General features: G+C 43.9%; 1 protein-coding gene across 1 annotated transcript in view; it reads right to left on the reverse strand.

The window, feature by feature from the left end:
- DIXDC1 (DIX domain containing 1) overlaps nucleotides 1–13,352 on the reverse strand; it is a 28,551-nt gene that overhangs the window by 14,139 nt on the left and 1,060 nt on the right. Inside the window, exons 2-8 of the mRNA XM_004689271.2 lie at nucleotides 11,218–11,330; nucleotides 9,554–9,702; nucleotides 6,378–6,467; nucleotides 5,133–5,186; nucleotides 3,162–3,212; nucleotides 695–799; nucleotides 251–304 (exon numbers count right to left, since the gene is read on the reverse strand). Of these exons, the coding sequence (XP_004689328.1) occupies nucleotides 251–304; nucleotides 695–799; nucleotides 3,162–3,212; nucleotides 5,133–5,186; nucleotides 6,378–6,467; nucleotides 9,554–9,702; nucleotides 11,218–11,330 (616 nt within the window). The remainder of the gene's footprint in view (nucleotides 1–250; nucleotides 305–694; nucleotides 800–3,161; nucleotides 3,213–5,132; nucleotides 5,187–6,377; nucleotides 6,468–9,553; nucleotides 9,703–11,217; nucleotides 11,331–13,352) is intronic.

Below are 13,352 nucleotides of genomic sequence, written 5' to 3' on the forward strand. Positions count from 1 at the left end.
TTAAAAAAAAAAAAAAAAAAAGGAAAAGGAAAAAAAAAATCTGCACTGAGGCTTCTAGGCTCTTAGTTCTGCTCTCCTTGTCCTAGTCATGTCCTCTATTCTGGGCTGATGTATCAAGGCAACAGAAAGGATCTCCTTGCCGAAAGTGAGGAGGAAACAAAGCACTAAGGCAGTCTTTGAGCAGCAGCAAAAACAGACTGTCCACCAAGAGTGAGATGGAAATCACTGTCAAACTGACGTGGATTCTTACTTTATATTCTCCCAAGAGCCGGTTCCTCTCATCTAGCTTTCTTTGCAAATCCACCTGCAAGAAGAAGTTAATTGGCATGAAGATATCATCAGTCAAGCCCAACAGACAGCAGGCACTCAGAGACCAGAGTATGCATGCAGTTACAGGATATGGCACAGGGATGATAAAAACACACAGCTGCTCTCCATGTCACGAATGAGAGCATCAGAATACAGACACATGACTTAGCTTCAACTTTTCCATCAAAGTTGAAGGGCTCAAGGGCCATGTGGTATGGGCATGTATCTAGGGACAAAGATGAGTCTGATGGAATAAAAGTAACTGCAGAACAGAGGCAGGATTCACGAAGGTAAGAGATTAGGATGGCAGAATGACTAGGACTTCATGCAGTATCCTGTTCTGCTACTGGGGTTTAGTGAGGTCAGAGTCACGCGCTCAACTCACATTTTGGCTGTGCAGCTCATCTCGGTCCATATTCGCTCTCAGTAGCTCTTGTTTGAGCTGAAGAACAGATGTATCCTGCTGAGTCAACCTCTGCTGCAAGGCATCCTGGGGAGTAAAGCATGCTCCTTATTGTGGTCCCCACTAATCAACCTGCCAGTGATTAAAAGTTATTAAATCCCATACTATATCCAGCACTAACTGCTGCCAAACTTGGAGACAAAGGGGATAGGAGGACTTCTCCTAGGGGATGAACAGTTCTTCTGAGCCCTCCAGAATACTAGCATCTAAAGGAAAATCCTACCATGCTGACTAAAACATATTTTCCTTTCCTATTATTCCTCCCTGCCCTCTGCTTTCTTGATGGTATGAGGCCCTAGAGAATGAGTGGTCAGCTAGACCTAGATTCAAATGTCATGTTACCAGTTATCCTCATGACAGTGACCTTGAACCATGGACTCACCCTCCTACCACTCTGGATGACTCATGTAGATCGGGGCATATAACTACTCCAGCTACCTCTCTGTCCAATCCCTATTTCCCAGAAGTCAGAGTCTGCCACTCTGTCTATACAGAATCCCTGCAATCACCCTGACCCCGCTTCTCAAGAGTCCTGCTCCCGCCCTGCTTCCATACCCAGTTTTGACCAGGATTGGTAATATATTTCTAGGTCCAGAATTGTGCTTGGACTGATGGCTCCTTATTCCAGTGTCCTAGGATCTTACCAGCTTTAGGGTCTCTGTTTGAACCTTCTTAGTTCCCACTATGCCTAAGAAGAGGTGGGTTGTGGCTAGTTATTGGGAAGGGTCAGCAGTAACATTCCTCGAACAGTGACTTCCATGGAACTAGAGTCTGGACCTTCATTCCTGGGTACAGGCCCTGACTTCCTACTCTTGATAGACTGAACAGAAATGGTGTAGACTCTAAAGAATGTGGGAACCCATTGCTACATGTGCTGTCCACCATGCAGTACAGGGCAAAGGGGGTTGAAGATGTCCCTGGCACCAGCAGTTCAGAGAAACAGCTCCTAAACTGCTCCATAGGATACTAATAAGTGCTAACAGGATAAAAAGCACCCTGTGCTTAATAACTCTAAAGTTATTCATAGGCCAACCTCTTTATGATAGACCTTCCTGAACCCGTTAACATGCTATTATTCACTGTGAACCTTCACGAGTTGGGCATTTCTCAAACTGATCTCACATGTTTGTTTATGAAGTATCTTGAAGTCTACAGGATATATTCTGGAAACTGCTTCTGGAGTATCCTTTAATCTAGCTCATGAATGGGTAGGGAGTTAGAGAAGAGGGGGAATACAGCAGCTTAAGATCATCTTTTTTCACTTCCAGGCATTGATTCAACAGATATACTCCCAGTTAAATGAACATTTTCAGGATTAGCTAAATCACTGTTTTTATTTTCAAAATACTAGAAACAACCTAAAAGACCATAAATAGAAGATTGGCTAAAAATTAGTCTCATGAATCACTTAAAGACGAGGATATGTTCTAAGAAATGTGCTGTTAGGGATATTGCTGTACAAATGTCATAGTATAATTATACAAACATAGGTGGTATGGATGGTACAGCCTACCACACCAATTAGGCTACGTAGACTAGACAACTGGTACACAGGTGCATATGCCATCCCTCAGCAACCAAAACACTAAGCAACACATGGCTCTCTCTCTCTCTCTCTCTCTCTCTCTCTCTCTCTCTCTCTCTCTCTCTCTATATATATATATATATATATATATATATATATATATGCTAGAGTCCTATGCAGCCATAAAAAAGACTTAGCCAGCTCTTTAAATACTTAACTAGAATGAACTGCAAGATTCATTTTAAAGTAAAAAAAAAAAAAAAAAAGAAAAAAGCAAAGTGCCAAGCTACATTTACATCATACTATTAATTTGGGTGAAATGATACACACATACACTTGTCGATATCTGATAAGTTGCTTCCAAGAGAGAAAACTATAGAAGTGGCAGACAAGGCTGGAAAGCAGACTTTTCACATACTGTTCTCTTGTACTTTTTAACTTTGAACCACTTGAATGTTACCAACTATTTACAGAGTAACAAAGACCGCAAGTCAATTATACATTATTTTTAAAAGAATTTTCAAAGATGAAGGAAACTGGTTAAAAAAAATAATAATGTGAAACTAAAGAAAACTGTTTTTAGAAACGGATTGTCTTCACAACAGTAACTACGGCACAGAGGTAAGAGGCAATACCGTGAGTTATAACTACCAGGACCAGGCCTCAGTAAACAAAGGTTAGTCCCCAAAGTGTCCCACTTCCTGTGCAGACAGCCTGTCTACTAAGGGCACAGAGCCTGAAAACGGCCCCGGCAAGTACATTCAAGACCAGAGGACCCAACTCTACCTCCTAGTGCCCCCTCTCACCAGCAATCACTTAACCTCACGGAGAGCTTCGTTAAGAGTTCAAGGTCTTTCTTTTTACCTTTATCCCCTGTAAGTTTCTGGTTTCTTGTTTACATTTCAGCAGCTCCTTCTGTAAACCAAATATAGTCAGATCAGACAGTAGCATATGGCTTGCTGCAAAAGCTTTACCTCATTCTGTCAGTAAGAACACAAAACTCAGATAAAAACTCTGTGAAAAATTAACTCTCTACTGAGGTGAAAAGCAAGTCTGGTCCAGAAAACAGGAAAGGGCTGACCATAGGTTCTTCCCTAATGGGGCCCAGTGGGCCCAACAGCTTGGGTGGAGAAGAATGAAGGTATCAGACACTCCCATAGGCTCTTACTGCTATATTCAGCCATTTTTACCAAGAAAACTTAAATGATAATAGTCTAAATTTCTCACTGAAATACAGGATCATATCTTTTTTATTTTTTAAAGATTTATTTATTTGTGCATACAGAACTGGGGTACAGGCCAGAGGTGCAGGGGTGGTGAGAGGATTCACCAGAGACAGAGTGGAGAGCAGAACAGGCAGATTGACAAAGTACACTGCTGAGGGGAGCAGTGGGCCGGTCAGGAGAGGTCTGCCGGGCCACGTGGGTCACCTTCGGGGCAGGGATTGAACTCACACGGAGGTGGCTTTAGCTTCTTAGTGCTGTGCTTTAACCTGCTGCGCCACCCGCGAGGGCCCCAGGATCATATCTTAATATGCTAATTCCCAGTGTCATTAAATCATTATTTCAGTTTTTAACATCCAACAAAGGGCCCGAGTGTTTCTGACTTTCCAAGACGGTATTGTTCTTTATGAACTAAACAAGCATATTTATCCAATAATGAAACACTAAGCTATGTGCCCTCTCTTACTAGAGATAAAATTTTATGTTCATGATTGTCACTAGGGTAGAGATTTCAGGAAAGGGAGAACCATGTCTCAGGTCCCACTCTCTTCTGTTATTGTATCACATGAAGAGTTTGGAATGACTTCATTTAAATGGAGATTTTTAACCTGGAACCCACAGGTGAGCTCCAAAGCCACTCTAATACAGGTCTTGGAGTGTAGTACATACACAATGCTTATTTATGGAGAGAGGTATTAATGGTCATATTACTCCAAAAAAAAGTAGACCAACTGACCTTTAAGAATTCTGGGCACAGGCCCTCCCTGGTGGCACAGCTGGTTATAGCACAGCACAAAGAAGCTAATACCACTTCAGCATGAGTTTGACCCCCTCCACGGAGGTGATCCCGAGGCAGAGCACACCTCTCCTGACCCACCTGCTGCTCCCCTCAGCAGTGTCCTTTGTCAGTCAGCCTGTTCTGCTCCCCACTCTGTCTTTGGTGAATCCTCTCACCGCCCCCGCACCTCTGGCCTGTACTCCACTTCTGTGTGCATAAATAAATAAATCTTTAAAAAAAAAAAAGAATTCTGGGCACTAATTCATTTTAAAAAAGAAAGGACTGTGCTGATTATAGACCCATTTTATACTGTAATTAAAAAAAAAAACAACTATGCCGCTTTTCTAAGGTACTAAAAGGGAGAGCTAATAATAACATAGATAGGTTTCATAAGATTTATTTTATCTAGCATACAGAATTGGGGGAATAGGCCAGAGGGGCAGAGGGTAAGAGGTAGAGTGGGGAGCGGAATGGGCAGAATGACTGAAATACTCTGCTGAGGGGAGCAGCGGGAGGGTCAGGAGAGGTCTGCAGTACCATGTGGGCAGTACCATGTGGGTCCCCAACTGATTGGGGATGGAACTCAAGCTGCAGTGGCTATGATAGCTTCATAGTGTTCCTGTGATAGCTTCATAGTGTTGTGCTTTAAAACCTGTTGCACCACCAGGGAAGGCATATTTCTCTCTTTTAATGGAAAACATAGCAGCCTTGCATACAGCTAAAGCCCTAAACCTGGGTTCCTCCCTTCCTCACCATTAGTCTTTGAAACTGATGTGTAATGTTCCCATAACTTTTTTGGTTTTAGCAGGTAAAAAAGTGAAGGTCCTGACATACCTTTAAGTCCTGGTTTTCCTCCATACTCTGATCCAGACGACTTTGGATTATAATCTCGAATAGAAGACAGAAAGGGCATGATTATGTATCTGTGCTATGAAATTCAGGGGTCACCCATTCAGCCACTAATTAAAGAGCATCCAATAGATGCCAGACCTGCACATCGGTACAGAGCTGACAGGAAACGGTGCTGGCCCTCCAGAGGAGCAAATGTCTGGGGGAGGGTAGACCACGGGAATGTTCAGACTTGGCTTTGGGAAGGAAAATGGACAAGGGAGAAAGTGAGCGCATAACTGTGCCGGGCACCAAAGTCCAGTGAGGACAGGGGACTCTGAAAAGTTTTAGGCAAAGAGATAACACAATGCCTTCAAGGTAAACTGTCCCAGCTGCTCTGTAGAAAATGCATCAGCTGACAGGAGAGCAATGCCAGTTAGGAGGCTGCTAGGTTACTGACAGAGTGTGAACTGTGGCAGTGACTGTGAAGAAAGACAACTGGATGGAGATATTTAAAATGCAAACTGATAAAACCTGGTGCTTGGTTAGATGTAGAGAAAGGGGTCAGGAGGGATTCAAGGATGATATTCAAATTTTTGTTTTGGGTATTTGGGCACATGGAGACTGAGTAATCTTGGTGTGAGAAGGGAAAAGAAGGGAGAGAAAAGCTGTTTAATTTAGGACTCACTGAGGTGGAGGAGCTTATGGGACATCTGAGTGGAGATAATCAGTAGGTGGCTGCATGTTATACAGACTAATCTGAATTTGCACAGAGATTCTAAGCAAGAAATAAATACTGAAGATGCAACATCTGAGTCAGGTGGGAAGAAGTAAAGCCATGGGAGCAGATAATGTGCAGGTGAAAAAGACAAAGGAGGCCTAGAGCGGCCCGGAGGAGCAGCAGCATTTAAGGCCCAGGCAGAAGGAGCCGAGCTTCAAAGGGGACCTGAACCCTTTGCTCAGCTTTGTCATCAACCTATCTCCAGCACAGTCAGCACTCAATAAATGTTGGAGTGTGGGAGGGAGGGAAAGAAGGAAGGGAGGGAGGCAGACAAGCAATAAGGAAGTAAGAAACAAGGGAGGAAAAGAGAAGAAAAAGAAAAAGCAGTCCAAAATATATGAAAAAAACCAAGCAAGCTGGAGCCAGGAAAAACAGCATTCCGAGGTGTGGCCAACAGGATGAAATGTGAGAAATAAACCAAAGACATAAGTCAGACTATTTAGAGTCCAGGCACAGAGGCAGGAGCTCACCAACTGTTCCTCAGGGTTGACTCCTGGTTCACAGAGGGCCAGGGGCCTCTCCTGTTCATCCTCTGGTAAGGAGCCATTGAGCAGTAAGGCCTGAAAAACCACAAAGGCAGAGAGAAGCTTGACTAAGTTCAGAGCGGAGCTTGGTCAACACATTCCAAACTGAAATCACCAGCCAGTTTCCTCTAAAAAGCATCTTGGTAGCTTTCCGTCCTTTGGAACCTCCTGTGAACCTCCTGTCCACTGTTCTGGGTACCACCCTCCTCACTCCAGGAGACAGGAGAGCAAAGTCATCTGTAGACCTGAAGTCTATGGAACAGTCATGCAAACAGCTATGCAAAATCTGCTGCCTGGGAGAAAAGTCAGTCTTTACAAGATCCACTAACAACCAAGGAGTCTAAAAAGACAATTTCAATAACGGGGACCCAGTCTTTGCAACTTCCCAGGGCATCCTTTGGAAAGGAAAAGATTATACCTCTGCACTCCCTCTGTGCAGAGTACCAACATATTTTTAAGTCAAAACAGCTTAGAACCAGAAAACACCTGCCAAGCAATAATTACATTTTTTCTGTCAATGATTTAACTATAAACTAACATTCAATATGAAATAAATTCAAACATGTAGATTGCTAGAACAGCTCTCACAACCTATAAAGTCTGTTGAAACTGCTTTCTGAGTTCTAGTCCTCGCTTCATTATTTGGTAAACTCCTGGTTGAACCACCACTGAGACTTTTATTCCAGTTAACTTTTCTCCCAATTATTCATCTGGGGGATCTCTCTGGAGTCCCTTTTGCCAGGCCCTGTTTCAGGTCTTTTTCTTTTCTCTGGAAGCACCTGGTTCCTTCACTCCAAAGTTTCTTGGCCCCAGAAAACAATCTAAGCTAAACTTGCCTTTGAGCAATTTTAAACTGGAGCTGCTCAAACTGAATTTTTACCAGCTGGAAACTGAACTAAAAGCAGTGCAGAATGGTCCTGGCCTAGAAAAGTTTATTGTAATGAAGTATGTAGAGTACAATTTTAGCAATGACTTGGGTTTGTTTGACTTTGTTTGTTTTAATAATTCCACATTTGCATTCTCTAAGGCAACCTGGATAGAACAAGAAGGAAAACATTGGCAGACAGAAGTCTTCATTCATTTCCACTCCCATTACTACCAGGCCTTGTTTTCATTAGAATAAGGGGTGGGAAGCAGATGTATCCTAAAGCTAAGGAAGCTGAAGTCTCAGGAGCCCCTCACTTGCACTACCCCCTCAAGTTCTGTATCTCATATTATACTGATAATCTGGTAGACTTACACTTAAAGAAAGCCCCCAAAGCTGTATACTGAGAACCCAGAAAACTTGGACTTACAGGTAATTACTATGAGGCCCATCCGCTCAGTGAAAGATTTTTAAATGTGTCCTCAGTTTATATCATGATTCTGTCTCAGTTCAATCAAAAGAGAATAATTAGAAAGGCAACATACAGTTTAAATAGAGAACACAAATTACATCACAAATGTTAGTCTATAAAAACATTTCAGAATCCAGTCACTGGATTCTGGAACACTGACGCACTACTTAACAATAAAATTTGAGTACAGCATACGAATCTGCTCATTCTGGAGTTACAGACAAGGGTAAGAAGCCACAGGGCTGCGGAGGGAGGAAGAATGGGCAACATTATAAAAATGCTGCAAAATGTCCAGCTCTAATTGCAGCACACTAGTCAAGTCAGAAATCCTGGGTGTGATCTAGAAGGCAGCTTGCTCATCATGAGAGAGCTAAGAAGCTCTGCGGACACTGTGGGTCCCATTGTATTCCACTGTGGAACTGAATTCTCACTGAGGTCATGTGGCTGAAGTAAAACTCCTCTGTGTGTAGGGAGGATTCGGACGCTGACTTTCTGCCTGACAATCCTCTTCTTTTTCTGTCTAATCGGCCCCTGCCATCAGATTTCTCCTAGACTGAAAAATGCAAACCAACCTGAAAGCCAAACTGATGTATATCTATGACCATAAAATGCCAAGTGTTCTGGGAAAAGCCTGTTTGGGCTTAATCCCAGAATTCCCCATGCATTAATACTTCCTATTAAAGGACAGCACAAAAACAACAACAACAACAACAAAAACCCCAAACACTGCAATCATTAATCCATTTCTTAGTGGACTCACAGAAAAGGGATCTAAAAGGTCTTCTAAGTCGGACGTTCTACAACTACAGAGCAAATGGGTGTATATGTGGTGGGGGGTCAACCACTCTCCTTGGGAATGTTTAGATAGTGAACATGCCTCCAACCGTTCACAGTCCCAGGGCATACATTATGCAAATTGTCTCACCACAGCACCAATCTCCTTTCTTCCTCAGGAACCCTTTGTGTCCCCACCCTGTTGCTGGCAGGCAGGGAGCTCACCCTGCCCCGCCTGCCGGCTGCCAGAGCCACTCACATAATGTGGGCTTTGTTTATGTGTCCATAAATATTTGACAATTCAGAAGCAGTGCAGTTCCCAGCACAAACAGAAAGGCATATTCCTAGGCAAGTTTCAGGGTCATCAGCACACTATATGGGTTCCCCCAAACAAGGACAGACACACAAAGACAGAGGACTGAGGGTCATTTGGGTAGGATCTAAGTCAAGTGGGTCCGTCCTTCGGTCGGTCAGTCTGGGGGAGAACTGCAGAGAAGGCCCTGAAGGAAAAGGGAAAACAGAATGGCTTTGTTGCCCAAGGAAAACCTTGTCTACCTGACCATTACAGTTTGCAAGTGCATTAGGAGCCAGCTAAGTCTCTTAGTCTCAGCTGGAAACCTGCTACATTGCTGGCTCTTACACCCTCCTGCTAGAGAATTCCTAGGAGACAATCCCTGACAATTTAGTGTCATTCTTCAGTGAGAGCAACTGAGCGTCTGTAGCTGTAAACAGGGTAGAAACCTACCTATGAAGCAGCAAGCAACAATGAGAGTTGGGTAGGGGCTGAAAATGGCTCCCTGCCTTGCAGAAATCCTAACAGCTGTCTGACAACAGGAAAACATAATGTCCATTAAGGAGTATCCACTCACAAAGAATTTTCGGAGTACTATTCCCAGCTAAATTCCCCATTCACCTCTGACCTTATCCAAAACTAAGTTTATTTTCAATAGATATGAGTTAGAAATAATACTCAGTTGGTATCCCCAGGACCAACTGAAAAGAAAGAGCTACCTGCAATCCTGATATCATTTTCTTGGCTTCCTCCATTTCCTTTTCTAAATGTTCTTGTTGTTCTAACAGCTGTTCTTCCCATGAAGTCTCCAGATAGGTTCCGGGGCTCCCTGGTCGCCAGTCTCGGGATAATGGAGAGTCTGTCTCCTCTACAAAACGAAAGAATGCAGGACAATTCATGTTGAGGCAAACGGAGTGTCTCGGCAGAAAGCGTCCAGTCCTGTGTGCTTGCTTCCAGGTTCGGGTCACCTGCCTCCTGAACCTGTCCTCTCGGCACAAACTGGAGTCTCCACCAGGTGGGGTTGTGAGACAGAAAGAACTGGCCATTAACTTGGACTCTGATTAACTGGGACTGTTGCCTCAGGGGAGCACCACTTAGTGTTTGGGGACCCTCTTTTGGAGGCATTAAAAGAACTCCCTCATGGGAATCTTGGCAGGGGACTCATCCATTTTACTCTTAATTCTCTAGAATTAGCATCCCTAAAGCTTGATTCTGACAGACACAAAGGGGGGAGCTGTCAAATGCAATGAAGTTTCAGAGGGAAACCTCGATTTAATATTCCTTGGGCCATGAAGTCCTAACTCAACTAATCCCTCTTATATACAATTGTATGAGGTACACAGTAAAACAAACAAGTAAGAGCATACTGGTCCGAGCAGTTAAGCTCTTTCCCTGGTTTTGTTTCAGTTTCTTACCTGTATGGTCCCCTTGCTCTGATTTCCTTGCCTATTTTATCGTTGAATGCACAGTTGCTTAAAATACATGAGAGAAGAAAGATGCAACCCCCTTTGAAGACACACCTTCATTTATAAGCAGGAATGTAGTATGTACAGTCCCTATGGGTTACTGTGAAGGTTAAATGAGGTAACTCATGTGCAGGGCCCGTGGTGCCAGGTCTGAAGCAGGCACACATTACACGCTCCCCCTCTCCCTCCCCAGCGTCCTGGGAGCTTCAGACTCAGTAACATGCCTGCCTCTTAGGTACTAATGTCAAGGCTAAAGGGGGCATGGAAAAATTTCATTCCAGTTTTTCTTCTGAGGGCTTCATTGCATCACAACTCTTACAGGTGAAGAAAAGTACCCAAAACATGTGCTTTGCTGCTGCGATGCTTCCTTCTAGGTTTATGTAAGAAAAAGGGGTGCAACCAAGAAGGCGAGGTCTAAACAAAGAGGGCTCTGTGGCCCTTTCTGCAGCCTCCCTATGAAATAGCCTGATGGAGACCAGCACTCTACTCCATGTCATCACAGACCCTCAGACGTTGCTAGGTAATCTGGCCCCAACTGAAGTTAGGTAAATGCTGAAATGATGTGTATAATGCAGAAATTAAAAAAAAAAAAAAAAAACTGTTTACATGAGTAAGGGTTCTGACTGTTCCAGAGTCGGTTCCTAATTCGTAGGCAGTCAGCTGAGAAACAGCTTGCCTAAGCTGCTGGGAGGGTTCTGGCAACTGGGAGTCAGAAGTGACATTCTGCCAAAGGACCACTACATGAATTGTCTCGGGGCATCAGCACCCCCTAGAGCTGACCCCGCATGCACCATGCACAGACTGTGGAAAAGAAAAAGGCCAGGTTGCTTATAGGGAAATAGTTGAGTGAGGTCCCACAAATTCTTCAAGCGAAGTACTGTTCCTTGAACCAAGCCAGGCAGAGTGAGTGATAATACCTGTTCTGTTCTCTATTCCTTGGGCAGGAATAATCACAAAATCTGCCTTTTCTTCCGACTGGGTTATAATGGATTCACTCTTTGCACTGTGAATAGGACTGGGTGAAGCCAGGCTGTGATGGAAGGAAAAGAGAAACAATTATTATGAACAGCTGATCAGAAGCCAACTTTCTAATTTATCCCAGAGGCATGTTCTTAATTCATCTTGCTCCTGGTGCCTACCATAGTAGCTGGCCAACAGTAATAAAAATATTTGTTGAATGAATGAATGATCAACTTCTTTCTTTGTCTAGGAATTCTTTTCAACCAGGCTGTCTTTCAGGTTAAATCATTAACAAGAAATTTGTTTGTTATTTCCCATACCATCATCATCTCTGGGCCTAAATTCAAAGACTGGTGTAGTGTGTGTCTAAGCAGCTTTGGGAACTGGAAGGGAAATCCATTTCCAATATAAGACCTCTCATAAGCAATACCAGCAGAGTAACAGGGTAGATCAGCTCTGGGTTGATGGCCAAGTAGGGACGGTGTTGCGGGGGTCTTATTGGGGAGTACTTGTTGAGAGTGTGCACAGGGCCAGATAGGGTAAAGGGCCAGTGACAGATCAACAAAGGTAGATGATGATGAGGAAAAGGGTAACAGTATAAGGAAAAAGGGGAAAGACCTTCCAGGGGGTGGTACAGGTATACTTGATTTACTCCCAACAGAATTATTTTTATCTCTGCCACAGTATTTTCAAACAGTCACCAGAAACCTCCCAATAACTCTGATGACCTGGTCCAACTATTAGTCTTGGAAGGAACCATTCAGATCTTCAGGGGTGTGTAATTTTAAATCTACATAGGAAGATGGGAATGGGGGCCGAGGTTCCCAACGGAGAGGAAGGAGGGCACAGAAGAGCCCTTTTCTTTGCGCTGCACCTTGAGAACATCAGCACTCCGACAATCTCAGGGGCTGTGGGGTCTTTGGGCCCAGCCCCCTCTTGGGAATTCTTTCCAAATTCATCACCCAGACAACAGTGAAAATGTCTAGGAATCACTGACCCACTTAATGTGCCCCTGAAGTCTCCCGGGCTAATCCCCACAGCCGCTATCAGGAGTTACATTTCGTCTTCCTAGAAACCAGTAAAAACAGCCAAGCTCGGTGGAGGTCGCCAGAGATTTCAAAACCTCTGAAGCAGAGTGAGGATGAGTGTTCGCATCCTCCCTGTTGTCCAGAGCTTGGAGTTTTGATGGGGATGAACTCACTCAACTAATTCTCTTCCTATTAAAACCACAGGAAAAAATGTTAAGTTTTTCTGCATCTTCAAATTAAAATGACAATGTGATGTGGTGACATCCACCGAAGCAGCATGACCCTATTCCCCTAAATCGTACACAGGGTTGTAAACCAATGTTATCTTATTAAAAAAAATTTTTTTAGTTACTAAAAAATAAGGTAAGTCATTTAACTATCTCAATAAATCTACAACCTAAACAGACAAGAGGGGTGGTGAGTGGCAAGAAGTGGTGTTTAGAAAATTGCTTTATAGAACTCTCTTGTTCATCTCTTACCACTTAGGCAATCTGAATTCCAGGCCACACATTAGCTGCTGGAGAAGCACTAGTCTGAGGGGACCATTATAAAGAGAATAGATTTCAGGCTGCTCAGGCCTCAGCATTCATCCCCATTGCAAAAAAAATGGGATCAGAGAGCAGAAAGAGACCTGCGGCAGCTGCTTCTCTTTGAGACATAACAAAGCAACACTTTCTCAGCTGACAAGGTGTTATGGTTGACATGCTCCCTGCCTGCATTTGTCTGGTCCACAGTGGGTATGTGTGAGACGAAGGGGGGTCTCTGGGAGGAGCAGTGTGAACCCAAGGTGCTGGAAAACTGCTTTCCCAAAGCAGAGAGCATGCTCAGCTCCACCTCCTCCCTCCTAAGTAAGCTGTCTCCCATAAAAGGGCAGCAGGAGGCGGAGGTCTACAGATCCAAGCCCATTGGGGGAGTGGCAGAGCGGTCAAAGAAAAACAACATTTCTCTTTCTTGAATTGAGGCTGCAGGCCAGAGAGAGATAGGACTGGGAACTAGGTGGCCAAGTGCACGGAGAAAGGCCCTGAGGAGGTAAAATCCTTTTGCACATTTCTGAGCAGGCACCT

This window comes from Condylura cristata, unplaced genomic scaffold (assembly GCF_000260355.1).
Source record: "Condylura cristata isolate star-nosed mole 26May11 unplaced genomic scaffold, ConCri1.0 scaffold00025, whole genome shotgun sequence".
NCBI lineage: Eukaryota > Metazoa > Chordata > Mammalia > Eulipotyphla > Talpidae > Condylura > Condylura cristata.